The 27,296-nt window shown below is 53.8% G+C and overlaps 1 protein-coding gene across 1 annotated transcript; it reads right to left on the reverse strand.

Moving 5' to 3' along the window:
* Positions 1-5,362: 5,362 nt before the first annotated feature.
* Positions 5,363-21,983, reverse strand: LOC102394666 (pre-mRNA-splicing factor ISY1 homolog). The gene is made up of 11 exons (XM_006078857.3): positions 21,819-21,983; positions 19,755-19,777; positions 19,199-19,250; positions 18,177-18,242; positions 17,968-18,010; positions 15,057-15,169; positions 13,112-13,229; positions 9,111-9,233; positions 8,194-8,312; positions 6,079-6,165; positions 5,363-5,834 (listed from the first exon to the last, which is right to left on the reverse strand). Exons 1-11 carry the CDS (start codon positions 21,819-21,821, stop codon positions 5,727-5,729), a joined length of 855 nt encoding a protein of 284 aa, XP_006078919.1. The 5' UTR covers positions 21,822-21,983; the 3' UTR covers positions 5,363-5,726.
* Between the last annotated feature and the right edge of the window lie 5,313 nt (positions 21,984-27,296).

Here is a 27,296-nt window from a genome sequence, read left to right on the forward strand (position 1 = left end):
TCCCCCAGGCTCGACCCAATCAGAACCCAACCTCAGGCCCGCCCCGGCCGGACCCCGCCCCCAGCACTGTCCTCGGCACCGCCCAGCCCCTGAGAGCAGCCCTCAGTAGGCCAGCACCCTCGGCCCCGCCCCTAAGCCCGCCCACAGCGCCCCCGTACCCGCCGCGCCCCCACCGCCTATTGACGCCCAGGGATCTCTATCTGGGCCGTCCCAAACTCAGTCTGGAGCGGCTTCGAGAGCAGGGGAGGGTCTCTGGGACTGTTGATTCAGCCCTTGGGCCCAGAATGGCCTCCTGTAGAATGGATCTAGCGTGGACAAGCACGGCAGTGTCACTTCGGGGCTCATACAAGTGGGGCCGACAATGCATTTCCCTGTATTGAAGAAGGGAAGAAGCCAGGAGGAAAAGAGAAGAGGCCAAAACTCAAGCTGGCTACAGAACTGAGAGAACTTGTGGGGCCATGTGCTCAAGGTGACCCCCCAGAAAGCTGGGACCTTGGGACTAGGGAGACCTGTTTGGTGGGGGCTAGTTTTGGGGGATCCAAAGGGCTGGGAGATCCCAGCCCAAAAGGCTGAATAGCAGTGGTGGAAAGTGAGAAGTGAAAGTGAAGTCGCTCAATCGTGTCTGAATCTTGGCTACCCCATGGACCGTAGCTCACCAGACTCCTCCTTCCAGGGGATTTTCCAGGCAAGAATACTGGAGTGGGTTGCTGTTTCCTTCTCCAGGAGAGCTTCCCGACCCAGGGATTGAACCCAGGTCTCCCGCACTGTCAGCAGACGCTTTACAGTGGTGGAATCAGCTGCCCAAATGGGCTGGCTCAGTTGGGAACTTGGGTCCAGTTGAGGGAACTGACCCACCTGAGAAGACTTACCTGAGCTGAGGAACAAGGGAGGGTTGTGGGGAGTTCTGTGGAAGGGCAGACCAGCTCCTCAGACAGTCTGGTCCACCAGAGCTCTTCAGAGAAAGGAGACCCAATTGTCTATAAGGGGCTTTGTTGTTGTTCAGTCACCCAGTTGTTCCTGACTCTTGGTGACCCATGGACTGCAACACACCAGGCCTCCCTGTCTTCCACTGTTTCCCAGAGTTGGCTCAAACTCATGTCCGTCGAGTCGGTGATGCCATCCAGCCATCTCATCCTCTGTTGTCCCCTTCTCCTCCTGCCCTCAATCTTTCCCAGCATTAGGGTCTTTTCAAATGAGTCAGCTCTTTGCATCAGGTGGCCAAAGTACTGGAGCTTCAGCTTCAGCATCAGTGCTTCCAGTGGACACCCAGGACTGATCTCCTCTAGGATGGACTGGTCGGATGTCTTTGCTGTCCATGGGGCTTCTAGATCAAATGGGACCCATTCCCCCAGCGTCTGCACAGTCATCTGGATGGACAGGAACTGATAACATTCCTGCCCTTTGCAAGGGGGCTCCTATAGAACTCCAAATCCATGGGAGTTTACATTTTGATTAATGTCTGTTATGGGTCAGGTATGCTTCTAAGACTTTGGAATATTTAAACGAACAAGGCAGAGAAACATCCATACCCTCCCCAGCAGACAAGGGAAGAGGGACTTCCTGTAGCTTATGGAGACCACAGAGAGCAAGTCCACCAGGACGCCCAAGAGCCTGGACCACCTTTACTGGCTGAGCGAGTAAGACAAACTGAGCCAGGAGGTAAGGCAGACCCATGGAGAAGGGGAAGAGTTACTGAGCTCCACTCCCATGGGAAACGCCCAATGGCACCAGGCAGGGCCCCCCAGGTGCCAGGGAGAGCAGGTCTGGGAGCCCAGCTTTGGTGCATCAGGTTAGGGCCATAGGACACAGCCTCTATCCAGGGCAGAAGCAGACTGAAGGGCCTGGACAGAAGGCTTCCACACACTGGGCTAGCTCTGGGACCTGTCAAAGCCCAGGGCCCCAGAAAGCAGCATCTGCCTTCAGCTCTGAGTGGCCTCCCGCACCACCAGGTGGAGAAGGAAATGTGTGTCCAAGAGACAGGACAGGCCAAGGCCCTGCCACTGGAGGCAGGGGAGAGGAAGGCCGGATGGCTGTGGGTGCACTGGACACCTGACGAGCTGAACTGGCCTTTCCTGGAACTGGTTTGCGGGGGTTGGAATGCTGACCTGGGTATGGATTTTGCCAGAAAACCCAGCCACCATTTGCATTTGTGGTGTGATGGGACGGTTGTAAAACTGGACTGTCGTGAGGGCTGCATGACCCAGATTTATTAAAATCATTAAGCTGTAAGCTAGCAATAGGTTTTTATGGTCTGTCAAGTATATCTCAGTCACGTTGTGAAAAAATTACCTGCATTTCCTCTCTTTGGGGGCAAATTCCTGAGTGGCATTTTATCTGAAACTGAATTATGCTCCTTTGAACTGCAGTAATGCAAAAATCTTGATCTCACCTAATGCCCCAAATCTTAGATAAGTAACACATAGCCCCCAAATTTTTCACAATGTGTCAAGAGGGACTTCGCTGGTGGCTCAGTAGTGAAGAATCCATCTTGCAATGCAGGGGAGGCTGGTTCAATGCCTGGTCCGGGAACTAAGATCCCACACGCCTCAGAGCAACCAGGTCTGCCTGCTCCAACTACTGAGCCAGGCTAGAGGGTCCATGTACAGCAATGAAAGATCTCACATGACACAGCTAAGGCTCAGTGCAGTGAATCAATCAATCAATAAAAATATATTTTTTAAAAATGTGTCACGATTTTAACATTCTTGGGCTTCCGTGGTGGCTCAGCGGTAAAGAACCTGCCTGTCAATGCAGGAGATACAGGTTTGATCTCAGGTCCGGGAAGATCCCACATGGTGTGGAGCAACTAGGTGTGTGCTCCACAGCTACTCAGCACACTTGCCACAACTACAGAGCCTGTGCTCCCCAACGAGAGAAGCCACCGCGATGGGAAGCTCTGCAGCAACAAAGACCCGCAGGGCCAAAAAGAATTTAATATTCTTAAAAGCGAACGGTGGGTTGGCGGGATGAACCTGCACTGTGTGTGCCCTGCCACACGGGGGCGCAAGGCTCGCCGGCAGACGGAAGCATCTGCTGTGACCCCCGAGTCCTCCGGGTCAGAGCTCCGCCAAGAGGAGAGAGGAGGCCTTTCTCCACTTCCTTCCTCCCTTCTTTTCCCACCTTTTCCTGTGTACAGTCACCGCTGTTAAAATATACAGCCTCGAACAACGTCATCCGAGTTTTCTTTCATGGGCAGAGCCCAGGCTAGGGCTGAAAACGTGCCCTGGATCAGAAATAAAGGTGGAAAAACACCAGGAAGACCCAACGCCAGGCATGACAGCGTGCTCCTAATGCCGAAGCACGCCTGCTGCAAAACGCGAGAAAATAAGAGCTGCAAAAATGCAACAATACGCTGCAGCAGCTGCTGACTGAGGAGCTCTGGGCCGGTGCTGGCTGAGGGCTGGGAGCAGCCCCCGGTGGCCAGGGCAACATCAGCATGGGCCCTCTCACCCCTCTGCGGCCCCACCCCGGGGCTGTGCCCCGCCGAAGGACTGCCCTGGCTTCCTCCCCTCGCAGCTTCTCGGCCCCCAGTCCCCACCGAGCAGGCCTGCCACATGCCAGGACAAGCCCCAGATCCTGGGGAACCCCGCTCACCTCTCCCCTGCCCCGCGGCCCCTCATGGCCGTCTGGCCCCACAGGGGTACCAGGGGGCACATCATCCCCCCCGGGGCGGAAACCCAGGCTTGGTGATGCAGATAAGACCGGGCAGCCCTCAGGGGGCCCTCCCTCCACAGGCTGCCCAACTTGTGGGGGAGAGAACCAGATGGTGTGACACCGCCCCCCCCACTGTGGACCTGTCTGCTCTTTGGGGGCCCTGACACTCCCAGGCAGATGTTGCTGTCAGGGCTTCGATGAGAGGGAGGGCACCAGCACCGTCCTCCCACGGGGCTCTGGGAGGAAGCAGTGAGCCACTGATGCCGGCAGAGATGGGGTGCGGCCGTCAGGGGGAAACAAGGCTGACCCCAGCGCCTGCTCACTTCAGGCTGGCCCAGGGTGTCAGGCAAGAGAAAAGTTTTCATCTCCTCCTGGCTTATATACTGCCCCAAAACCAAAGCACAGGGGTCGGGGGGCAGAATGCAGGGGACGAGGGCACTGGGGGCCAGGCTGGGGCGGGCGTGGGGAGGAGGGGAGAGCGGAGAGCGAGCTAGACATGTCTATGTTTTGGAAACTGCTGGCAGAGCCAAAGCTCGTCTGAGCCATGAGAGATATTTCATCAACCAACATTTCCTGGGACGGGTTCTGCTGTATCTGGGCGTGAGCTTCCGTGACCATGGTGATCACGGCTGGCCAGGGGCCACGCTCCCCAGACGTTCCAGGCCTGGGGGAACCCCTGTGAAGTCCTCCAGGGACAAAAAAAGGTAGGGCCCGCGGGGCAGGAAGCCTGGGGCTGGGCCCGTCTCCACCGGGGATGCCTGTGGGTCCTCAGCAAGCCGCTTCCCCATCAGTCCCCAGTTCCCTCACCCGGGACGCTGATGCACACACTGTCTGCAGCCATCCCGGGAGCGACTGCGAGGCCCTGGGCATCTGGAGCAGAAGAGGGAAACCCCTCTGGGCCATCTGAGCTGGGCCCCGCCTGCCGCCTGGCTGGGTCCCAGGCCGGGCGGTCTCAGGGCCCACCTCCCCTCTGCCTGCCCCGTGGGGCTGCCTGTCGCGGGGTGGATGCACAGGCACCAGGTCCAGTCCCGGCCTTTCAGATGGAGATACGGAGGCCCAGGCCAGAGGAGCTGCTCCAAATGCCCCGCATTCTCTCCTGAGCCCCGTCCAGGCCAGGCCCGGGTGGGAGCTGGGTCCCAGGGCCAGGTCTGGCCTTGTCCACCCCTGGGCCCCCAGCCCTCCGGCCTCGACCCCTCCCAGCTCTCCACACATGCCTGCCCAGGGGCTCGGCTGAGGGGCCCCCGGGTGGTCCCCAGCCCAGTCCCGTCCCTCCCCTCCTCCTCACAGCCCTGAAGCTCTGGGTGGTCTCCCCATGGCTGCCACCCACCCGCCCGATGCCCTCCATCTCCTGCTCAGAACTTCTGTTAGGCAGGTCCTGGCTGACGACTGCCCCTTACTCAGGCTGGCACAGCCTGCTTCACAAGGCCCACAGGGCTCTGCCAACGTGCTCAGGACCCCTCTTGAGAGTGGGGATGCCCAGCCTCACCTGCCCCAAGCTGGGGCCCCTGCGGTGGGTTCTCCCCATCAGGAAGGAGAGACTAGGCGGGGTTGGCAGGTCTGGACCACCCTGGGGCACCCTCGGTGCTCCATGCGGGACGCCCCGCACCCTCAGCGCCCGGATGGGCCGAGCCCCCCACACGGGCCCCGTGGACCCCCTCAGGTCCTACCTCGGACAAGGCCTCAAGACAGACAGCCCGGAACCCGAGGCTGCCTTTTGTACAAAAATCTTTAATAAAAATAGCTCTGTGCAGAACCACTCCCAGACGGAAGCGGCAAACGCGGCCCCCCGGCCGGCTGAGGGCGAGACAGGCGGCAGGGCAGCCCCGAGGGTGGCGGGACGTCTTCTCAGCGCGCAGGAGGCATCACGGACATGTCTGCGTGCTCAGGGGCATCCCCAGCTGGCCACCCCCACCACTGACAACACTCGCAGGCCGCGGGACCAGCCTGTCCTTCCCACTCAGGACACGTGTGCGTCCGCTCTCGCGGCCAGGGCGACGCCAGGGGCCCAGCCGCCCAGCCAGGGGGGTGCATGGTGTGAGCAAGGAGGGCGGGGGAGGCTGCAGCAGGGCCGCCTAGCAGCCCAGGAGCCGCCGGGCCTCCTCGCTCTGGGCCTGCAGAGTCTCGCTGGTGTACTTCTGCAGCAGCTCCATCTTCTTCCTGCGCACGAGCGCCTCCTCGATCTGCGGGCGGCAGAGGCGGGGCTGGGGCGGCGTCCACTTTCCCCGACACCTCCTCCCGGCGCACGTGAGCCACAGGGACCCACCGTGCACAGCGGGGCAGGCCACTGCCTCTAAGGTGGATGGACTCCCGCCTTCCCTGGACCCACACCCTAAACTGCGTGCGGTCACCGGCGCCCCTGGAGTCAGAGCTGCCCGCAGGGACGGGAGGGACCCAGAAAAGCGCCCGGCGGGCCCAGCATCCTACCTCCTGCTGCGACGGCACCGGCACGTGCGCAATGAACTTCTGCTGCCCGTCCTCCCCTCCTCTGTCCGGGCCGCCCTCCTCGTCAGACTGCAAGAGAGAACAACCAGAGGCTGTGTGGAGGAGACGCCACGAGAGGCCCGGCCTGCAGCTGTTTAACAGGAGAGACAGCCCCGGGGACGCGCTCTCCTCAGAGACACCCCCAGGACGCAGCGCTGGGCACAAGGGCCAGCAGAACAGTGTGGCCCGCGCGGCCTCCTGCCCGAGGAGGAGAGGAAGCAGAGGAGCCAGTGGCCTCAGTGGGAGCCGGGCCGAGGTGGGGCTGCGGAGGAGGAGCTGGGTGAGACCTTCGTGTGTTTCTCGGGTTGTGAGTCTTGCGAATATATTATCTTGCCGACCCCATGGACTGAAGCCCTCCAGGCTCCTCCGTCCATGGGATTCTCCAGGCCAGAATACTGGAGTGGTTGCCATTTCCTTCTCCAGGGGATCTTCCTGACCATGGGATCCAACTTGCAGGCAGATTCTTTACCATGTGAGTCACCAGGGAAGCCCCGAATATATTATTTTTAAAACTAAACTTGTAAAAACGGACCACATACACAGAAGCATCACTCAGAAGCTGCGTATGAGTCAGCAGCGCTCACTCACGACTAAGGAACGGCCCTGGGGGCCTGAGGGGAGAGGAGGCCCGTGCGGAGCTCTGTCCCATCCACCCCCACCCCAGCGCTGGGCGGACGCAAACAAGAAAGGCTGTTGTGGTCCAGGGAGCCACCCAGTGACGGCAGGCCCAGCCCTGCACACGGGCCACAGCAGGCGGCTCCTCGTGGACACCATGTCGGCAGCATTCAGGATGGGGCCTCCGGGGCCCGGGGGAAGGACGCGCGGGGCCTCTCACAGCTCCTTAACGGCTGCCCTGAGTCTGCGACAGCTCCAACATGCGCGGCTGTCTAAGCCTTCGGTGCCTCCATCGCCCTCCATCGCTCTCCATCGCCCTCCATCGCCCTCCATCGCTCTCCATCGCTCTTACGATGAGGGAAGACCCGCCCCCCCAGGGGCCAGGGCCCCTGCTGGTCCCAGCTCACCTCCCACTGCCTCTGCTCACACCAGGGCTCCTGCTCTGGGCTCCAGCCCTGGGCTCCAGCCACCGGCCGGTCCTCTGGCCCCGGCGCTCCCCCGGGGCTGTCGCGCGTGCTGCCCTGCTGCCCCTGTGCTGGTGACGCCTCCCTGACTTCTGAGCTCAGCTGAAGGGTCACCTCCCCAGGAAGTGTTCATGGCCCTGCCCGCCCCGCGTCGCTACCCAGAGCTCCTGTCACACGTGCCGTTTTCCTGCGGGGTCTGCTGACCGGGCTGCCCCTTGGATCCTGAGCTACCGACGGAGCGTGTGGCTGCTATGCCCCTCGAGTGGGCCTCACTCACTCATTAGTGGCCACCAAGGAAACAAACATCCTTTGAAAACGCGAACAGGTTGTTTGCACCCAGAGAAAATCTTCGCAGGGCACGCTGCCATCCTGCTTCAAATGCCTGCCTGAGGGCCGCCCCGCAGGCCTGCCGGACCCGTGCAATGGTGAGCCGGTCGCCAAGCTCCCCCGAGCCTGCGCCCGTGCCGCTGTTGTGCTGGCGCGCCACGCGACGCCTCAGGGGCTGACCTGTCGTCCCGGCCCGGCCGGCTCCCCTCCCCTGGCTCAGTCCACACATCCACTCCATCCCGGGCCTGCCCGACGCGGGAGCTGGGAGCAGGGGCTCTGCCTGCGGGACCACAGCTCCACCCCACCTGGGACCCCCGAGGGAGCCTCTGCTCTGGTTTCCCACGGTAAGGTGGGCGTGAGTGCTTAGGGCCCACAGAAGCGCTACCGGCTCTGGCACTGAAGCTCAAACAATGAGGTCAGGGCTTCAAAGCTGCCTACAAATCCAGGCCCAGCAGGTCCGGAGGGCCCAGCTCTGAGACGCAGGTAAGTCACCCCGACATGGAACGCAGGTCCCCGAGTGCTCTCAGTGGTCCTCACTGTGACCCCGAGGGGACCTCCACCCTCCATCCAGGGGCAGACCGGGCCTTGACCCTGCCCAGGCCTGTGCGCCCTCCCCCAGCCGCTCTCCAAGGCGCCGCAGCGGCCACCCTACCTCCTCCTCGGCCACAGCGTAGATGTTCACCTCCTCCTCCTCCTCCCCCTCCTCTTCCTCTCCTCTCGCCAGGCGGGCCTCTCGCTCTGCCTTCCACTTCTCCACTAGTTCGGCTCTGTCTGCAGACGAGGGACAGCAGGCGTCAGTCACCCTGACCTCCGAGAAAGCCACATGCTATGCGGGGCAAAGGTGACCAAGGCCTGCCCTCTGCGAAGGGTGACCCTCCTCCGGCCCTGGCGGGAGGGCATCAGACGGGAGGGCAGGGGTCCCACGGCAGCTCCGGGGCGGCTGGCGGGGGACACGCCTGGATCCTCCCCGGTTCAACACCCTGAGGTTCCTCAAAAAACCAAAACCAGGACTAACACAGGATCCAGCGATTCCATTCCTGGGTTCACACACGAAATAAATAGAGATACTAATCAGAAAAAACACAGCACCCCAACGTTCAGAGCAGCACCATTTACAACAGCCAAGGCGTGGAAGCAACCGAAGGGTCTCGACAGATGAACGAATAAAGACACATCACGGACTCCTACTCAGAAAAGAAGGGTGCTGCGCCACCCGCAGCGGCATGGGTGGGCCTGGACATTGCCCACCAAGCGAGGTAAGCCAGGCCAAGACAAACCCTCCAAGGTATCACTCACGTGTGGGGTGTAAAGAATACAACAGGATATACTGTGCAACACAGGGAATGTAGAAAACAGGTTTCGAATAACTTGCCAATGGAATGTGCCTTTAAAAACTGAATGATTATACTGCACACCTGTACGTAATATTGTACACCAACTAAACTTCAACTTTTCACGAAGTCCTGATAGAAAATAAATTCCTTACAAAAAGAAAAAGAAAACCTCCTTTCCCAAAGGCAAGAAAAGCAAGCAGAGGCCGCCAGTGAAGCGGAACGCCCGCAGACCTACGTCTCTTTTCATATTCCTGCTCCAAGGGCACGATGACACCGTCGTCTTCATCGAGGTAACCGTAGTATTCAAAGTCGATCGCCTTCATGAGCTCGGCTCGGGTCTTTCTTGGAGGAGGAAGCGCTGAAAGAAAGAACTCTTCAGCTTAGCCGGGTTCCCCGTCACGGCCACACTCATGCCTGCTCCCCAGTCGGCGCGACGCAGGCGTGCAGTATGTGCGCTCCTGAAAACGGCACCAAACAGGCACTTCGCCACCCGAGCAATGGGACCACACACGACACTACCCTTTTTAAAACCAGCGCTGACGTTTCAGACGCAGTCCGTTTAGAAGGGATCTATCGTTCTTTAAAAAGCAACAACAAAAGCCGGCAAAGCTTTATGGACAGAGATGATCATCATGGCATTGTTTATACAACAGTGAAAACTTGGACCCCCACGGGACTATGAACGCCTGGCGGGGGGAGGGTGTCCTGTGACCCCCCCGCCCGCGGCTTCACGAGCTGCTTTCACAGGAAATGCCATAATAGCTAATGAAAAAACATGAGACAAAAGAAACTACAAGCAAAAAAGATACATGAGAAATCTCCTGAAGAAAATACATTCAGACTAAGTATTACTGTTCAGGATATGTAGCAATTCTGGAAAATCCAAAGGAAAATGAAAGTCCAGCTGACTGGTCAAAGAATAAAAGCTGATTAACTGAAGGAGAAGAAACCTCTAAGTATGAACATTTCAATAATTAATAGTAACTGAATTCAACTGTCAATTTCATTAGGAATCAGGGAAACAAAAAATAGAAACAGCATACTGTTTCAAGTACCAGCAACAATGTTATAGTTGCGAAGATGCGGAAGTAACTACAAGTCTACACAGGAGGGGTGGGCACAGCCGGCACGGGTCACCCAAGACTCCTCCATCCTTTGCGTCACTCGGCTTTGTAAGGAGAACTGTGGGGCACAGGGACGGCCCACACACGACGGCACAGGCAGGGGAAGCCCCCTTCCACCGGCCCACGCAGGTACCAGCAACCCTGCCCAGCCTGGGCCACGAGGGCCGCGCCCAGGACGGGCTCGGAGCACTGAGGGCATCCCGGCCGCAGGAGGGAGCTGGGATCCAGCTGACGCCAGCGGGGATCACCCTGCGCCCGTGCTTGAACCGTTTGGGGGGCGGGGGGTGATGGAGGTAAACTCTCGCTGAGAGAGGACAAAGCCTAAGTGGATGATGGACAGCCTGCCACCCCAAAGGAGACTGAGGCATAGGGAAGCGCTCGCAGGATGGAAGCTGAAACGGCAGCAGGAGCAAGGGCTCTGGGCCAGCCATTCCTGAGGACAAACGCGTCAGTTACAGGAGCCAGAAACGGACTTCTCTGCCTCAAGGGAGCCGGGCTGACTCAGCTGATGAGATATGCACAGAAGAGCACGGGAAGGCCTGGCAGGGAGCACTCCAGACAGTAACGGCGACGGGGCATCCCTAGCAGAGCAATGGGACGGCGGCAGAGGGGGCTGTGCTACCATTTAAATTATACGCCTGAAGACTAACTTCGGCACTTTCTTCTTAAAAAAAAAAAAAAAGAAAATCGATGCCTGGAGTACATAAGAACATAGGAATAAATTTAAAGCCAAGGTAAATGCAAAAACAAAAAATCAGGACAACCTCACTTTACAAGCCTTAAAAACTGAAAGGAACACACCCCAACATGTCAACAACCATAAACTGTAAGATGTGAAAACGTGGGTGTTTTTTCTGATTTTCTGTATTTTACGTGTCTGTAATAGGATTTTATTGCTTTAATAATAAATAGAAAAGGTCAGTTTTCATTCCAATCCCAAAGAAAGGCAATGCCAAAGAATGCTCAAACGACCACACAATTGCACTCATCTCACACACTAGTAAAGTAATGCTCAAAATTCTCCAAGCCAGGCTTCAGCAATATGTGAACCGTGAACTTCCTGATGTTCAAGCTGGTTTTAGAAAAGGCAGAGGAACCAGAGATCAAATTGCCAACATCCTCTGGATCATGGAAAAAGCAAAAGAGTTCCAGAAAAACATCTATTTCTGCTTTATTGACTATGCCAAAGCCTTTGACTGTGTGGATCACAATAAACTGTGGAAAATTCTGAAAGAGATGGGAATACCAGACCACCTGATCTGCCTCTTGAGAAATCTGTATGCAGGTCAGGAAGCAACAGTTAGAACTGGACATGGAACAGACTGGTTCCAAACAGGAAAAGGAGTACGTCAAGGCTGTATCTTGTCACCCTGCTTATTTAACTTATATGCAGAGTACATCATGAGAAACGCTGGACTGGAAGAAACACAAGCTGGAATCAAGATTGCCGGGAGAAATATCAATCACCTCAGATATGCAGATGACACCACCCTTATGGCAGAAAGTGAAGAGGAACTAAAAAGCCTCTTGATGAAAGTGAAAGTGGAGAGTGAAAAAGTTGGCTTAAAGCTCAACATTCAGAAAATGAAGATCATGGCATCCGGTCCCATCACTTCATGGGAAATAGATGGGGAAACAGTGGAAACAGTGTCAGACTTTATTTTTGGGGGCTCCAAAATCACTGCAGATGGTGACTGCAACCATGAAATTAAAAGACGGTTACTCCTTGGAAGGAAACTTATGACCAACCTAGATAGCATACTCAAAAGCAGAGACATTACTTGGCCAACAAAGGTCCGTCTAGTCAAGGCTATGGTTTTTCCTGTGGTCATGTATGGATGTGAGAGTTGGACTGTGAAGAGGGCTGAGCGCCGAAGAATTGATGCTTTTGAACTGTGGTGTTGGAGAAGACTCTTGAGAGTCCCTTGGACTGCAAGGAGATCCAACCAGTCCATTCTGAAGGGGATCAGCCCTGGGATTTCTTTGGAAGGAATGATGCTAAAGCTGAAACTCCAGTACTTTGGCCACCTCATGGGAAGAGTTGACTCCTTGGAAAAGACTCTGATGCTGGGAGGGATAGGGGGCAGGAGGAGAAGGGGATGACAGAGGATGAGATGGCTGGATGGCATCACTAACTCGATGGACGTGAGTCTGAGTGAACTCCGGGAGTTGGTGATGGACAGGGAGGCGTGGCGTGCTGCGATTCATGGGGTCACAAAGAGTCGGACACGACTGAACGACTGATCTGATCTGATGATGTTTAAATTCTGAACGATTCTAAGCAATGTGAATGACACATGCAGAGCCAGCTTGCACACAGAATGAATTTAAGAAGAAGCAGGGCTTGGGAGCTCCCTGCTGGTCCAGTGGTTAGGATTCCAGGCTATCACTGACAGGGCCCGGGTTCAATTCCTGGTAAGGGAACTGAGATCCCACAAGCCTCCCAGGGAGGCCAAAAAAGAGAACAAACAGGGTTTCATGAAAGTAGACTCGGAAAGGGTCAGCAGAACACCAGCAGTGGGAGGAATCCTGGTCTTGCCCTTCTCTGCTTTCCAGACTTTTTCCTATGGGATGCTTGGACTGCTTTTCAAAAAGTCAAAAATCAGACGCAGGCAGTCCAGACCAGTGGCATTCTGGAGGTCCCCAGAGCCAGGGTGTCTGACTCGGACCCTCTCTTCTCCCAGCGCACAGCAGCCTTGGCCCGAGGTGGCGTCAGTCCTTCAGTTAACAGCTTTTTCAGCCCAACAAGTACCTGAAACATGGACCTGACTGCATAGACTTGAGCCGCCCCGACAGGCGCCAACGGGGAGGCTCCGCGCCCACAGCGTCCCTGCGCTCACAGCGCCTCTGCGTTCACTCGGAGACGAGCCTGTGCAGGGCCTGCGATCTGGTGCCCGCAGCCCTGGGTTCCCACTCCCGCCCAAGGTGTGCCCTGGGCTTGCCCCTCAACGCCCAGTGCTCGAGGGTTCCCATTTAAACCCTGGGAACGATAATACCCTGACGACACGGGGCTGCCGCGCAGCTGAGCACACGAAGAGTGCCCTGCACACAGCATCACTTACAACCAGAACCGAGACCTAGGCTGACAGCCTCGCCAACGCCAGCCACTCACGTTCTTTCTCGAACAGCTCTCTGACGCCAGGCAGGTCTTTGGCTGCTCCGAAGTACTTGTAGCCTCGATTTCCCGGGACTTCCTTCCCTTCGTGATCCAGCATTTTAGGGCCAACTTTCTTATGGGGAAGGAAAAAGAGAAAATGGACCTGATCTGTAAACCCACTATTTCCACGTTTGCAGCTACAGTTGAAGACAGTGGTGCTAAAAGTAGCAGGCACAAAAATTCACTTCGGTACTTTTTTTAACCCTTTAAAAATCAACCTAAATACCTAATGGTAAGAGGATGATTTAAATAAATTATAGTATGTTCCTGGGTGGAATATATTCTATGGCTGACAAATGACGGTTCATATGAAACACTTATACTGGCCGAGAAACTGCTTACAACACAATGTTAAGTGAAGAAAAAACAAAGCTTTAAAAAGCTGCAAAAAATCTAAATGACAACTAGTAGAAGAGGAGGAGCAATGAAATATCCAGAAGATGGAACTGCTAAGTCATTTCAGTCGTGTCCGACGCTGTGCGACCCCACAGACGGCAGCCAACCAGGCTCCCCCGTCCGTGGGATTCTCCAGGCAAGAACACTGGAGTGGGTTTTCCAATGAAAGAAAGTGAAAAGTGAAAGTGAAGTCGCTGAGTCTTGTCCGACTCTTAGTGACCCCATGGACTGCGGCCCACCAGGCTCCTCCATCCATGGGATTTTCCAGGCAAGAGTACTGGAGTGGGGTGCCATCGCCTTCTCCGAGAAGATGGAACCCCATCCGTTAAAAACGATGACGGTAACAGCCGCAGGCCACAGGCGGTGCGTGTGGACGAGGCTCTGTACTGCAGGTGGGAGGCCGTGAGGCGTGGAGCGTGGTGGAGCGTGGTGAAACAGCCAGATGACGGAGCCAGAGGTGAATGCGTGGAGCGTGGTGAAACAGCCAGATGGCTGAGCCAGAGGCGAATGCCGCTAAGTGTGTTACCTTTACACCCAGGAAGTAAACGTCAACTTCTTCCACATTAAAAAGCTCCAGAAGGAATTAGACAGAAACATTACTACTGACTTGGGAGCTTCTGTAACCCTCCAGGAGGGTAACAAGCGGCACTAACGCCGTCCGACGGAGAAAACCAGGGTCACAGAAGTAACGAGGGTGCGGAGGCAATGCTCCCAGCACGTGCTCAAGGAATGGGAAGATATACGCCTCGGCTAGGCCAGGCACTGAGCTGAGAATTACGGCTCTGTGTTAAGAGGGGGCCGGACTAAGACACAGAAACACCGCCCACGTTTCTTACCTGACAGTCCACTGCCCAGACACAACTGGTTCAAAGACCTGGGCAAGTGGGGCAGGTCTGGGTCAGGAAATCCACTACATGGGTCACAACTGTGAACTTTTAAACCATCAGAATAGAGCAGAACAGAAAATATCAAAGTGCAGCGACGCACAGCAGGCATCTTCTCGGCACATCTGCGTGCTGCCCGGCTGTGACACAGTGGCCGTGGGCGATTTATGGACATAATCAGGGTCAGGGTCCTAAAAGCCTGAGGTCACTGTTCTAAAATACTGCCTTTAAAGAATCCAGAGGGAAAAAAAGAATTCAAAGCAAGCACGGAGCGGCCTGTCTCAGGGCCCCCTCAAGCACAGACGCTGCGGTGGAAGGGCCGTCCCAATTCTCAAGGAGCTCAGAGACACACGTGCAGCACCAAGGCCATCTCACGGGGCCCAGGAGATGGAGCGGCTCACTCTGGACGCCTGGCTGGTACACACTCCCAGGCCCGCGCTGGGGCCTTCTGCACCACCGGCCCTGTGCTTTCCCAGTTCCCATGCACACAGAGCAGGCCCTTCCAGGCTCCTTTCATTTCTCAGGGGCCTCGTCCCAGGCAGGCCTGCGGGGGCTGCAGTGAGACAGGACCCACCCTGCCTAGAAAGCCCGAGCCGGGCCCTGGGCCGCTGCTTACTCACCCCGTAGTCAGGGCCGCCTAGCTCCTTGATCCGGACCTCCCAGTGTCCTTTCTCTCGAAGCAGCTTGTTAATCTCATCATTCAGGTCGCGAATCCGGAATTCACCTAAACCAGCTAAGAAAAGAGAAATGTCGTATCATTTCCTGACAATACCGCTTCATGTCACACCCGTGAGTGAGTGTCAACACTGACAGAGGTGGGCAACGCAAAAACACTACTTCAGCTTACGAGAAAAACCATCCACCCCGCAATCACGGGAGGGTGATGATCGTGAACAGAGTTCCAGCGGCACCAGAAAAACTCTGAAAAAAATTTCCTCCCCATTAGCAACCAGAGAAATACAAACTGAAGCTGTCCTGCAGCTCCATTTACACCAGCACCAACACATCACATCTCAGCGGTGGGGCGCTCAGCGTCTAGGACGCAGGGAGGCAGCGTCAGCAAAGCAGCCTGCCGGTCCCTGGGAACACCTCTGACAAGGAGCCCAAGGGGTGGATTTGAGGGGACAGCACAGGAGGCTGCTAGGGCGCTGTCACTGGTGACCGGGACGTCCCACCAGAGGCGGGAAGACGGTCAGGGATCCCCGGCGTGCTGACGTGAAGCACCCTATGCCCACAGGGAGGGAGACGGCCTCTTTCCTCCCCTGAATCGCTTCTGTTTGTCAGGCTGGCAGACCACACGCATGTGCCCCTACGTCTGGACTCCTTATGCTGTTCCCTGGTCTGTCTGTCTGTCTCTCACCAGGACCCTGTTATCTTGACACCTTTAGCTTTACACTGAATCACAAATTAGATATTATGGGTACTCCAGTTTTGTTCTTCAAAGTTCTTCTGGCTGCAGACAGTTTCACACGGAAAGGCAAAGCTGTGAATTTTACAGTTCGTCAACAGAAACTGGAAAACCACGCTGGGGTTCTGTGATACCTTGTAAAAAGGAAAAGAGCTGACCTCTTTCAGATGTTGAGTCTTCCCCTTCACAAACACGATGTCTCCATTTCACTGGTTCTTGACTACCTGGCACCACTGCTTCAGTTTTTACCATACAGACCATGTGCATATCTTACTAGACTTATACCTAAGTGTTTCTTGCCTTTTGATGCTTCTGTAAAGTAATATAACTTTAAAGTTATATTATATATATATATATATATATATATATATAAAGTTAAAGTAAATAACACTTTTAAACATGCTCTAGTTCCAAACGTTCCTGCTAGTACAGAAATCAAACTGACTTTGTTTGTATGCACTTTTTAGTCTGTCATCTGGCTAAACTCAGTTGTTCACTGTGGAAATCCTTCTGTAGATTCCTTGGAATTTCCTACACAGAAAATTAAGTCATCTTGGAATAGAGCATTTTTCTTCCTTTCAGTCTTTGGGTCTTTTATTTCCTTTTCTTGCTTTACTATACTGGCCAGGAGTTCCAGTGCAATATTGAGTGGAAGGGGTGAGAAAGGAATCTTCACCTTGCTCCTGATCCGAGGGGGAGAGCGTCCAATCTTGCCGCAGTAAGCATGATGATCACTACAGGCTTTTTGGTAGAAGTGTTTTATCAGGGAAAGGAAAAAGTTCCAGTTTATTCCTGGTTAGCTGAGTTTTTATGAATGAATGATGAACTGTGTCAAATACTTCTGCATCTACTGAGATGATACGGTTTTTATTCTTTAAAATGATGACACAGTGAATTAATTTTTGAATGCTGAATCAACCATACAATCCTTTGTTGAGATTTTTACGGCCAAATTCAGTAAGGAATATTGGTCTGTAGTTTTTTTCTCTTCTTATAATGTCTTTTTCTGATTTCAGGATCAAGGGAACACATACTAAAATACATAAAAAAGTAAATTAGGAAGTGTTCCTTCTTCACTCTTCTGGAAGAAGCTGTAGAGCTGGTATTCCTTAAACATCTGAACTGGCCAGTGGAGCCATCTGGGTCTGGAATCTTCTTTGCTGGAAAGTTTTTAACTATGAATTCAATTTCTCTAATAAATAAAGCCCCCTCCAGATACCACGAAATTTCCAGGGCGGGGGGAGACTGGAGGGGTAACACTGCCGATGGTTAGGAACCAGTATGTTAGCATGTGTCTTTTAAGGAGCGGCCCATTTCATCCAAGTTGCTGAGTGATAGCCCTGAAGTTGTATCTAATGTCCCCTTATCTTTTTAATGGTTAGTGAGTAGTGACATTCCCAATTTCATTCTTGTTGTTTCTAACCTGTGTCTTTTTTTCTTGATCAGTCTAACTGGACTAGAAGTTTATCGATTTTACTCAACCCACTTTTGATCTAATTTCTCTACTCATCTTCTGTTTCCTTCTTTCCTTCTGCTTACTTTGGAATTAATTTGCTCTTCCTTTTTGGTTTCTCAGGGGAGAAGCTTGGATCACTGACCTGAGACCTTTCTTATTTTATTTTAACGCTATAAATTTTCATCTAAGCACTGCTTTTTTCATACCCTGAATTGTGACATTACATTTTCATTATCACTCAATTTAAAATATTTTCTAATTTTCTTAAGGTTTTCCTGTAGGTATATGGGTTGTTTAGGAGTATGTTTAATTTCTAAATATTTAGGAAGTTGCCAGGTATCTTTCTGTTACCGATTTCTACATTAACTGTGTTTTAATCAGTAAATTATACTTTGCAAAATTTTAATCATTTTATGTTTGCTAGCATTTATTTTACAATCCAAAATATGCTCTATTTTGGTGAATATTCCATTTGCTCTTCAAAAAGAAAGTGTATTCTTTGTGAGGTGAGTGCTCTATACACGGGAAGTAGGTCAAACTGCCTGCCAGTACTGCTCAGTTCTCCTGTCCTTACTCCTGTCCCACCGACTACTGAGAGGCGGCTGATGCCCCTACGCCTAACTGGAGAAGTGAGAATCAAGCACTTTAAAGAGAGAGGCTGGCTTACCATTCTGAATTTGAGCCACTTTTTTTGAGATCTCTCCAATGATCTATGAAAAAAATAAAAGGTAATACATTTTTATGACTTTTGAGTAAGTCTGAAACCATAAGAAATATCTAATTAAAAATGCTTAGAAATGTGGTTTAAGAGTCATGCAGGTAATAGAATTCAGAGACTTGTTACTTCTGCTAAGATCAAATTCGCCCAGACCGCACCTGTCGTCTCCACTTCTCGGCCTTAGGCAGCTCAGTGCATTCTGAGGCGAGGAAGGGTCTTCGCTCCTGAGGAAAAGCAAAGCACACATGATGCCACTATCTTGTGTGAAATTACAAGCTTCGTGTGACTTCACAGCTGATTCCCGCCTGAAGCTCAGATGTCTAACGGTCTAAAGACACCTGCAGCTTCAGTCCCCGGCGGCTTTCATCAAGCCTTCAGGCTCACTCTGCAATCTCTCCGTAGGAAACAACCGCACAGGCAAAAACCCTCCCTGCATCGTCCCTGGGTCGGGGGCCAATACTCAGGTAAAAGTCCACTGCGCTTGGGCACGACCGTGAGCAAAGCGGGGGTTAACCTGAGTCTAACTTCGTCAGCCCTCAGGATCCGTGGCTCCTCTGCAACCACAGATCCAACCAACCACAACCGGGGAGCTCCACAGTAGTTACTGCTGGAAAATATGTGTGTGAGTGAATCCACGCAGTGCAAACTTGGGTTGTTCGGGGTCAGGTGTCACAGACAGATGCGAAGTGCACCTAGCTATACCCGTCTCACGGCACGTTTACACGACCGTAAGCGACGACAGCTGTCAGGGTCTAGAACAGACACATACGCGCGTCTGTGTACACGGCTGTACGTGTGGGTGCAGGGGCAGGTGAGCAGATGCTTTTAAAAGACAAAACAAAAATACTCAGAGAACAGCATATATGACCCCTAACCTGGCTGAGTCTCCATGAGCGGAGGCCAGGCGCTGGTCTCGGGTTAGAGCTGCTTCCCAGAGCATACCCCACTTTCTACTACTCAGCATGAGCCCGGGCTGGGATAGCAGGGAGACCCAAGCATCCCGTCACCAAGGATACAGATCATCACACAGCCCCTGCGACAGGGCACTTCACCTGGGCCTCAGGTGAACAGACTCTTAGGATACGGGGAAGCGCAGGCGAGAAGAGGAGGGTCTGGAGTCTGAAGTCTGCCTGCGCTCGTCCTTCCTACTGGAAAACCCACGAGGAAGCTTTAAACCAACCTTTACTTTCCCCTCTTCCAGCTGAGCCTGGCGAAATCTTGCTAAGGCCGTCCTACCGGGAAGAGAGAAGACCGTTAGATCCTGCTCACAGGCCTCTCATCAGCCAAGTTCCTGGACGGGCAGGTCTGCTCATGACCACGTTAGCTGCCGCTCCTCACTCATACACACACATACACACTGCTGTCAAGCAACCAGAGACATCATGGCTTTCCATGTTCCAAAGAGCAGGGTTCATACAGTCTTGTGCTCCTGAACACCCCCATATCCCCTCTACCCACACGGCAGGTAAGGACAGTGGGAAGTTCAGCGCCCCGCTACGGTATTAAAACACTGGCATGATGGACTGCGGCTCTCACGGGCCAGCCTCCCCTTCAGCGTAAGTTCTGGGAGCGGCGAGAAAACACTTCAGGGGAGATAAATACATGGGCAGATGCGTGCACGCTACTTCAACACAGGGAGAGGAAGAGACGTGTACCCAAAGACCAAACAGAAAAAGAGCTCCAAGCTGGCAATTAAGCAGCATAAAATTTGCAGACAAAAGGGACTTGATACTTACATGGCCTTTTCCGCATTTCGGGCCTAAAAGGAAAAGAGAGGGGAAGAAAAATGTCCGTGTTTTAAAGAGCTTTTTCTTTTACTTTTTAGAAAAAGGTTTTACTTAAAGAAATGCTTCACCAGGACACAGTCAGAAACATGAGAACAGCAATAACAACAAAAATCAAAAGATGCCCAAATCCCGTGACTCAACTCAGCCGCTCTCTCTACCTAAACTCCTCCACCGTGACCATGCCCTTGGATCTGGCCACCCCTCCTTCAGAATCCACCTGTTTCATCATCATCCCAGATAATTCTCCCGTCACCCCTTCTTCCCAGCTAGGCTGCTCCCCTTTGTCTGGGTCTATACCTACCAGACACTTTCCACCCAGCATCACAACTCTCTGTTCTCTGCCAGTGGAACTTGAGGAAGGAAAGACTGGCTTTTACAAGTGAGTTTTATGGAGATTGTTGCACTTAGGGCAGTCACGTATCCCTGAAACACAGCGTCGGGTAGGGAACACGTTTTCTGGGTTGCAGTGTAAGGAGAGCACGTGCTGAGTCCAGGACCTGAGTGTCTCTCCACTCTCCCACTTAGCATCCCTGAGAAATTCTCTCTCAGGCTCGGCTTCCCCACCTCTAGGCAGGGATGGGACCTTTTACTTCACAGAGGCGTCAGGATGGTTCAATCAGATAAATACGTGAAGACGTCAGTGAGGCAGTATACAGGTGCTCAGCAAGCGTGAGCTCCACTTAAGTCTTTCTGACTTTTTCTTACAAGTGACACAGCAATAAACTTGCTAAGTGCTTGAAAGATAAATGAACACGACATCTACTAAGGAAAGAAAGAGAGAGGCTCTCCCAGGAGAAGCCACCTTCTTGAAGGCTGAGGTTGTGTCCTACCTACTTCATTAAAGCCTATAGAGTCTCAGTATCTAACGTAATTTGTGAAACGCCATGATGGACACTAGGAATCTGGCCACGATCCTTCCTTCTGAGGGAAGTCAGAGGAACCTCCCCCCCCAGCACAATGAATCATTTGACAAGGGGACGTAACCACGGTTACAACTCAGTGGACATCTGTGGCTGCTGTTCGGTCACCCAGTCGTGTCTGACTCTTTGCAACCCCATGGACTGCAGCATGCCAGGCTTCCCTGTCCTTCACTATCTTTCAGAGTTTGCTCAAACTCATGCCCATTGAGTCGGCCATGCCATCCAACCATCTCATCCTCAGTTGCCCCCTCTCCTCCTGCCCTCAGTCTTTCAGGGCTTCCCTGGTGGCTCAGACCTTAAAGAATCCGCCTGCAATGCGGGAGACCCAGGTTCGTTCCCTGAGTCGGGGAGATGCCCTGGAGAAGGGAATAGATACCCACTCCCGTATTCTTGCCTGGAGAATCCCATGGCGGGCTACAGTCCACAGGGACACGAAGGGTCGGGCAGGACTGAGAGGCTAACACTTTCAATGGACATGAATTCGGGTAAATTCAGGGAGACAGTGGAGGTCAGGGGAGCCCGGAGTGCTGTGGTCCACGGGTGTGCAGAGTCGGACACGACTGAGCAAGCGAACAACAACGAAATCCAGGGTTATGGAAACCCACAGAAAGGAGTGTGTGTGATGGCCACAGTTTGCCAGAAACATCCAAAGCCAGGGCCCCTTCTCCTCTGTTAGAGAACGGAGAGGAGACTCCCTACGTTTGTCAGAGTTCGGAAACGACAGCCTGCGGGCTGAGGCGGCCAGTGTGAAGGAGTAATGGGGGACGGGGGGCATGTTCTTCCAGGGCTGGAGAGCGGAGAAGGCTGCTTTCTGCGCGCTGGTTTCTCATCAACCGACAGACTTCCATGACGCCTTCGATCACTTGCTACTGCGCCGAGCTCCTCGCACGGGCGCTTCGCTTGGTGAGAACATCACGGTCACCAACGCACACGCGCGTCTTCCCGTCCCCGGACCCTGCCCTGGGGGGGCTGCCCCCGCCTCCTCCGGCCTCACGCGGCGGGAAGGCCCAGTGTCCCGAACGCGGGCGCCGGAGCCCCCGGGCTCCCCGGCCCCGGCCCGCCGCTCTCCTCCCTCGCTCCCCGCCCCGCTCACCATGCTGCGAGGGAGCGCGCCGCCCTCAGGCCGCGCGGCACCGGCCCACGGACCTCCGCCGCCCCGGGAGCGGCCAATCCGGACGGGAACTGAAGGGTCTAGCCTTCCGTAACCACCGGCTTCCCCGTCGGAAGGATAACTAAGGGACCGGAAGTGAGGAACCGGAAGCGAAACTCAGAATTGACCTGGGGACGGGAAGGAAGTGCAGGCGCGCTCCCGTTGGCAGCCTTCCCTGGGCGTCAGGACGTCGCACCGACGTGTGCGCACGAAAATTAGGGGCGCGGCAGAACTGCGCTTGCGCAACGGAACGGAAGCGTCTCCGACTAGGACCGGGGGTGGTGGGGCGGTGGTGGTGCTGGTATTGCTCTCGCGATAACAACGTTGAGATTTCCCGTGATAACTCGCGGTCCCGTCGTCTTGTGTGAGGCTGCTTGGGCCGTGGCTGCCCCTGGAGGTTCGCGTCCCTGCTGCCCCGTCACGTCGTGGAGCGGAGACACGCCGCTGGAAGTTCCTCGTTCTCAACCCTCTGAGTGGACGGGGGGCCCTCCTGCGGCCCGCGTGCTCGCCAGTGGCGGGAGGTTGCCTCGCCAGCTCCCCCTCCCCTCAGGCGTTTATTTCGGGTCTGTGCTTCTGAGATTTTCTCCTGGAATCGCGGGGTCTGTCCGAGCTGGACCAAGGCTTGAGGTCACCCTTTTAAAATAAACGTAAGGCCCGGGGGCGAAAAGGGCCGCTACTGCCGGAGCTCAGTCGGTGGTTACTGGGCACGTCGCGGGGATCAGAAGGGCCTTAGCCCAGGGACCAGGGAGGCAGAGAGGCCATCGCTAGGGATGGACCTGGGGGCTCCTCCCGCAGAGCCCCGGTGGCCACTTCAGGGTCCGGTTGGGCACTTCGGCTAGTTCCAGCACCTCCCCCTCGGCCAGCATGGTGCTTTGCGGAAGCAACTTCCTGCGACACGGGGCCTAATCTTTGCTGGGTGCTCCGGCTGCAGCCGGGAAGCACAGGCCATCGGGGGACGCAGCCAACGTTTGTGGTTCAGACAGGACGGACGAGTGCTTGGAACATCAGGGGCAAGTTCAGGCTGTCCTGCCACAGTCCATCGTCCACCTCCCTGACAGCTAGGTGTGGGCTTGCCAGGAAACCCTGGCCTATGGGAATGGAGGGGAAGGAATGTGTGCCACTTAGGTGGCGCCCTGAAAAGTGTGGATGTGCCTTGCCCGAAAACTTCGCTGCTTTAGCACTGTGAGCTTTGGGGCTCTCTTCCAGGCTGATGGCCACTTTCAACCATCTCAGCAGAAGCCAGGAATACAGACGGGTTATCCAGAAGAGATGTACAGAGAAACCTCTTGTCAGATGGAGTTAATTCCCATGACACACGCAGGAGACCTCCAAGGTTGAACATTTCACACCAGCAGAACCACTGCCAGCTTGGATGGCAAGAGACAGAGGGTACAAAAGAGGGCTTTTAATCCCGGAAGATTCTAGGGGCAGGAAACAGGCTGATCAAAGTGTGCAGCCATGAACAGGTGCTACCCTTCATGGAAAGGAACCGATGGCTCCTGGGGAGGCAGCTCAGGCCCAGAGGATGTGCTCAGGCCCTAAAACCTAACACCGCTTGCCCCGCTGGGTTCTGTAACCGGTTGAAACCAGTGAGGCCTTTTCCTTCCAGTCTCCTGTCCTGAAGGGCAGTGTTCTGTGTCTTTTCCCTGGGGCCCTATGCCTCCCACTCATCTTGGGGAGCAAGTTACAAAGCTACCGACAGGAGTGATGCCCCTGGCTGAATCGTACCCACCTCACCCATACCTGATTTAAGACAGAGACGGGGGCCTCTGTAGCCGACCAGACTTGTAACTTTGATGGGATGACGCTTTTGGTGATGTTAGGATGAGATGGTGACAAGGTCCATCTGAGGCAGAAGCATGCCCTCCCTTCACGTACGCGTCCTGGTCCCCCAAGCCCAAGCCCTGGAAATTAGCCGAGTCTCCTTGTAATATGAATGGACCTTGGAGCCTTGTGTCCTTAGTGGAAAATAAAGATGCCAGTATGAGACTAAAATAACGCAGCTCTCCTGAGAGGACTGCATCTCACAGCTGTGTCGCAGGATTCAGTCAACTTTGGGCTGCTTTGTTCCAGCATAGAGTTAACCAGCAGAATACCAGAAACTCCCATGCTCATGAGGGAATGGTATTCTGTTGGGTCTAATAGAATTAACAGCCAAGAAAAGAGTAAAAATGAGTTATGGTATAATCCTTGGGAAGGGGTATGATTGGAGCATCCCAAAATTTTCAGAAAAATATCAGTTACTAATAAGACCATTATACTTGTAGTGTTTCTGCTTCAAATTTCCAAAGCGAAATTGCATTTATAATCAAAGCTTAGGATGGGAACTAATTTTGAATCAAGGTCTAAATGCCCAAGAAAAGCCGATTTTCAAAATGCAGCTCAGGGTTAGACAAGAACGCGTTAAATGAAGTGTGACGCAGTGGGCGGTTCCAATGGGGCAGAGCCCAGCTGCTGCTGCTGTCCCGAGGGGCAGGGCCCATCCGGCCTCCCGCAGCACCTCCTCCACCTGCCCGCTGCCTCCGGGAGTCTGCAGTTAGTGGCTCAACACTCACGTGTTTGATAACTGGCTCATCCCACCCCATTTCAGGGTTGCCAGACGTTGAGAGGTGCTCCTCTCAGCAGCATGTAGTGTGTGGCACTGCAGGAAGTTTGAAAACAAACAGGTACCACTGATCATTCGACCCTTTACCGACGATGTCTCTTGTCACCCAATCACTCTCTCAGTGATTCTGCAAGACAGCTTTTCTTCACTTTACAGATGAGCTCAGAACTACCGGCTGAGTTTCAAGTATAAGCCAACAACTGACCCTGAGCAGAGATTTCAGTGTGGTCTCCTGCCTACATGCTGCTACACAGCTTCAAACATGAGCAAGGCTCTGCTGCTAAAACCAGGAGAGTTTTGGAGATCCAGGTACTGAGATAGCTGGGGGAGGTGAGAACTGACTTAGCCAGGTGTTAGAAGTCACTCACAACTCTCACGGTCGGTGACTGCCACCTCTGACCTCTGCTGTATCCAGCTTCCTGCTGCCAAATACTTCACCCAGAATATTAGTGAATAATAAGCAAACGGCCTCAGCTTGGACAAGTGTCACCTCATCTGCGTTTAAACAGACCACATCATTTGCAGAGTTTCACTTCCCCAAACTGAAAGTACCACCTGCAGGCACTGAAAGAAAGGCCCACCCCAGGCTCCCCGGTCGCTCAGTCGTACAGTCCATCTCCCGATCGAGTGTGATTCCTGATCTGGGAAGATCCCTCACGACTTGGAGCAACTAAGCCCATGCTCCCCAACCACTGAGCCTGTGCTCTAGAGCCCGGGAGCCAAAGCCACTGAAGCTCACGCACCCTAGAGCTGATAACAGAAGCCCCTGCAATGAGCAGCCCACACCCCACACCCCACAGCTATGGAGTAGGCCTCTGCTCCACACAACCAGAAAAAGCCCACGCAGCAACGAAGGCCCAGCACAGCACCCCCAAAAGAAATGCCCATCCCTGTAATCAATCAGCTGGAAGTCTTCTCTAGACCTTGACACACTCATCCGGCTCATCAATCCTTGGTTGGAAGGCTCCCTAAAGCTCCAGTCATCAAACAAGGCTGCCTCAGACATGGGAGTGCTGAAAAATCTGGGCCTAATGCACACACCTCTGTGGCCTGACCAGGAAGTACAGACGTAGTTCCCATCTCCCAGACTGACAGCGCTTCTCTGGTGCCTCAGATGGTAAAGAATCTGCCCGCAATACAGGAGACCTGGGTTCATCTTGCTCCAGCAACTGTCATGACAGGGCACGAGAGGGCAAGCTGACTGCAGCTGCGAAGCTGAAGGCAGAGGAGGGCTCGGCTGGGGAGCAAGGGCCGCGAGGCAGCATGGAGAGAAGCGCAGGGAGCCCTGCTCCTTAAGGAAGCCAAGCTCGGGGAACTGGGGAAGGCCTACCGAGAAGCCACTGAAGTTATTACCTCTGCCACCAAATTCTCTGCCCAACAGTGGTCACGCAGCAGTGTTCTCCGGTGGAGACCAGAGTGGTCAGGTTCCAGGCCAGGGTTCGTGGTTGATACTGCAAAGTACCTTCCATGGAAGACACGGCAGTGAACACAGAAGCAGCCCGATCGGCTGAAGGGCGTGCACTTCGCTCACTGCAGCTGCCTTGGTCACCTCGGGCCCGTCTAGGGAGGTATGTTTTCACAAGCACAAGGGCAGAAACCCAAGTGTGAAAACACGACGTTTGTGATCTTGAAGACACCACTGTGACCCTCACATACGTTACCAGCCAGCTCAGGGGACAGGTCTGACACCACAGCTTGTGACCAAAACCTTTACCGAGATTACAAGCAGTCAAGTTCATTCCCAAGGTTAGTAGCGGAGGTGGAAATGAACAGATGGGAAGCTGTTACGTTCAATGTAATTTCTTTCAATTCTAAGGCAAGTAACAAGGATAATTAAATGTACATGAACCTTTGTAAGTCAGAGCACAAGCTCTGGACTGAGTTGTTCTCAAATTATAATCACACCACTGGGGCCATGACCTTGCCTTCTTATCCTGGGAGTCACCGAGCATCTTACAAAATACTGCTCGGTACCCACCCTGAGAAGTCATGCCCAGTGCTAGCCTCTTTAATTCTAACAGAGGTGTTCTTGAACACCTACTCTATTAAACTGTTGTTAAAAATGTTTTAAATGGTTGCAGCAGTTACATGAGTCCAATAAACAACGTCGGAGAAGGCAATGGCACCCCACTCCAGTACTCTTGCCTAGAAAATCCCATGGATGGAGGAGCCTGGTAGGCTGCAGTCCGTGGGGTTGCTAAGTCGAACACGACTGAGCGACTTTGCTTTCCCTTTTCGCTTTCATGCATTGGAGAAAGAAACGGCAACCCACTCCAGTGTTCTTGCCTGGAGGATCCCAGGACGGGGGAGCCTGGTGGGCTGCCGTCTATGGGGTCACACAGAGTTGGACACGACTGAAGTGACTTAGCAATAAACAACATGCTCAAAATCTTTTGGACAACTACAATTTCTACCAGGTTTAAAAAAATGACAGAGTTAAGTTTAACGAGGATGGACACGACCAGTACTAATACATAATTAAGGGAAACAGATTCCAGAACAGGGAACAGACGGTACAGGTACACACTACTGACTTCTCTGACAGTCCGAATTTAAGACTTTGCCTCTGACACTTAAGAGTAGACAACAATATCTCATTAGAAGCCTCACCTACTGACCGTGGAACTGCTTTAAAGTCAAGGACAGCCTGTTCCATGAATAATTTAACATATAAAATAGTCAAAATAACTCAAACACAACAGCTACCAACATCCCAGACAAAATCTTTCAAGGCACTGTTTTCCCTACAACTGCAACAGAAATCTGACTATTTCTATCTAAAAAAAAATCAACTCTTTGTAAGTGGATGATACTCA

Source organism: Bubalus bubalis, chromosome 21, assembly GCF_019923935.1.
Source record: "Bubalus bubalis isolate 160015118507 breed Murrah chromosome 21, NDDB_SH_1, whole genome shotgun sequence".
Lineage (NCBI taxonomy): Eukaryota > Metazoa > Chordata > Mammalia > Artiodactyla > Bovidae > Bubalus > Bubalus bubalis.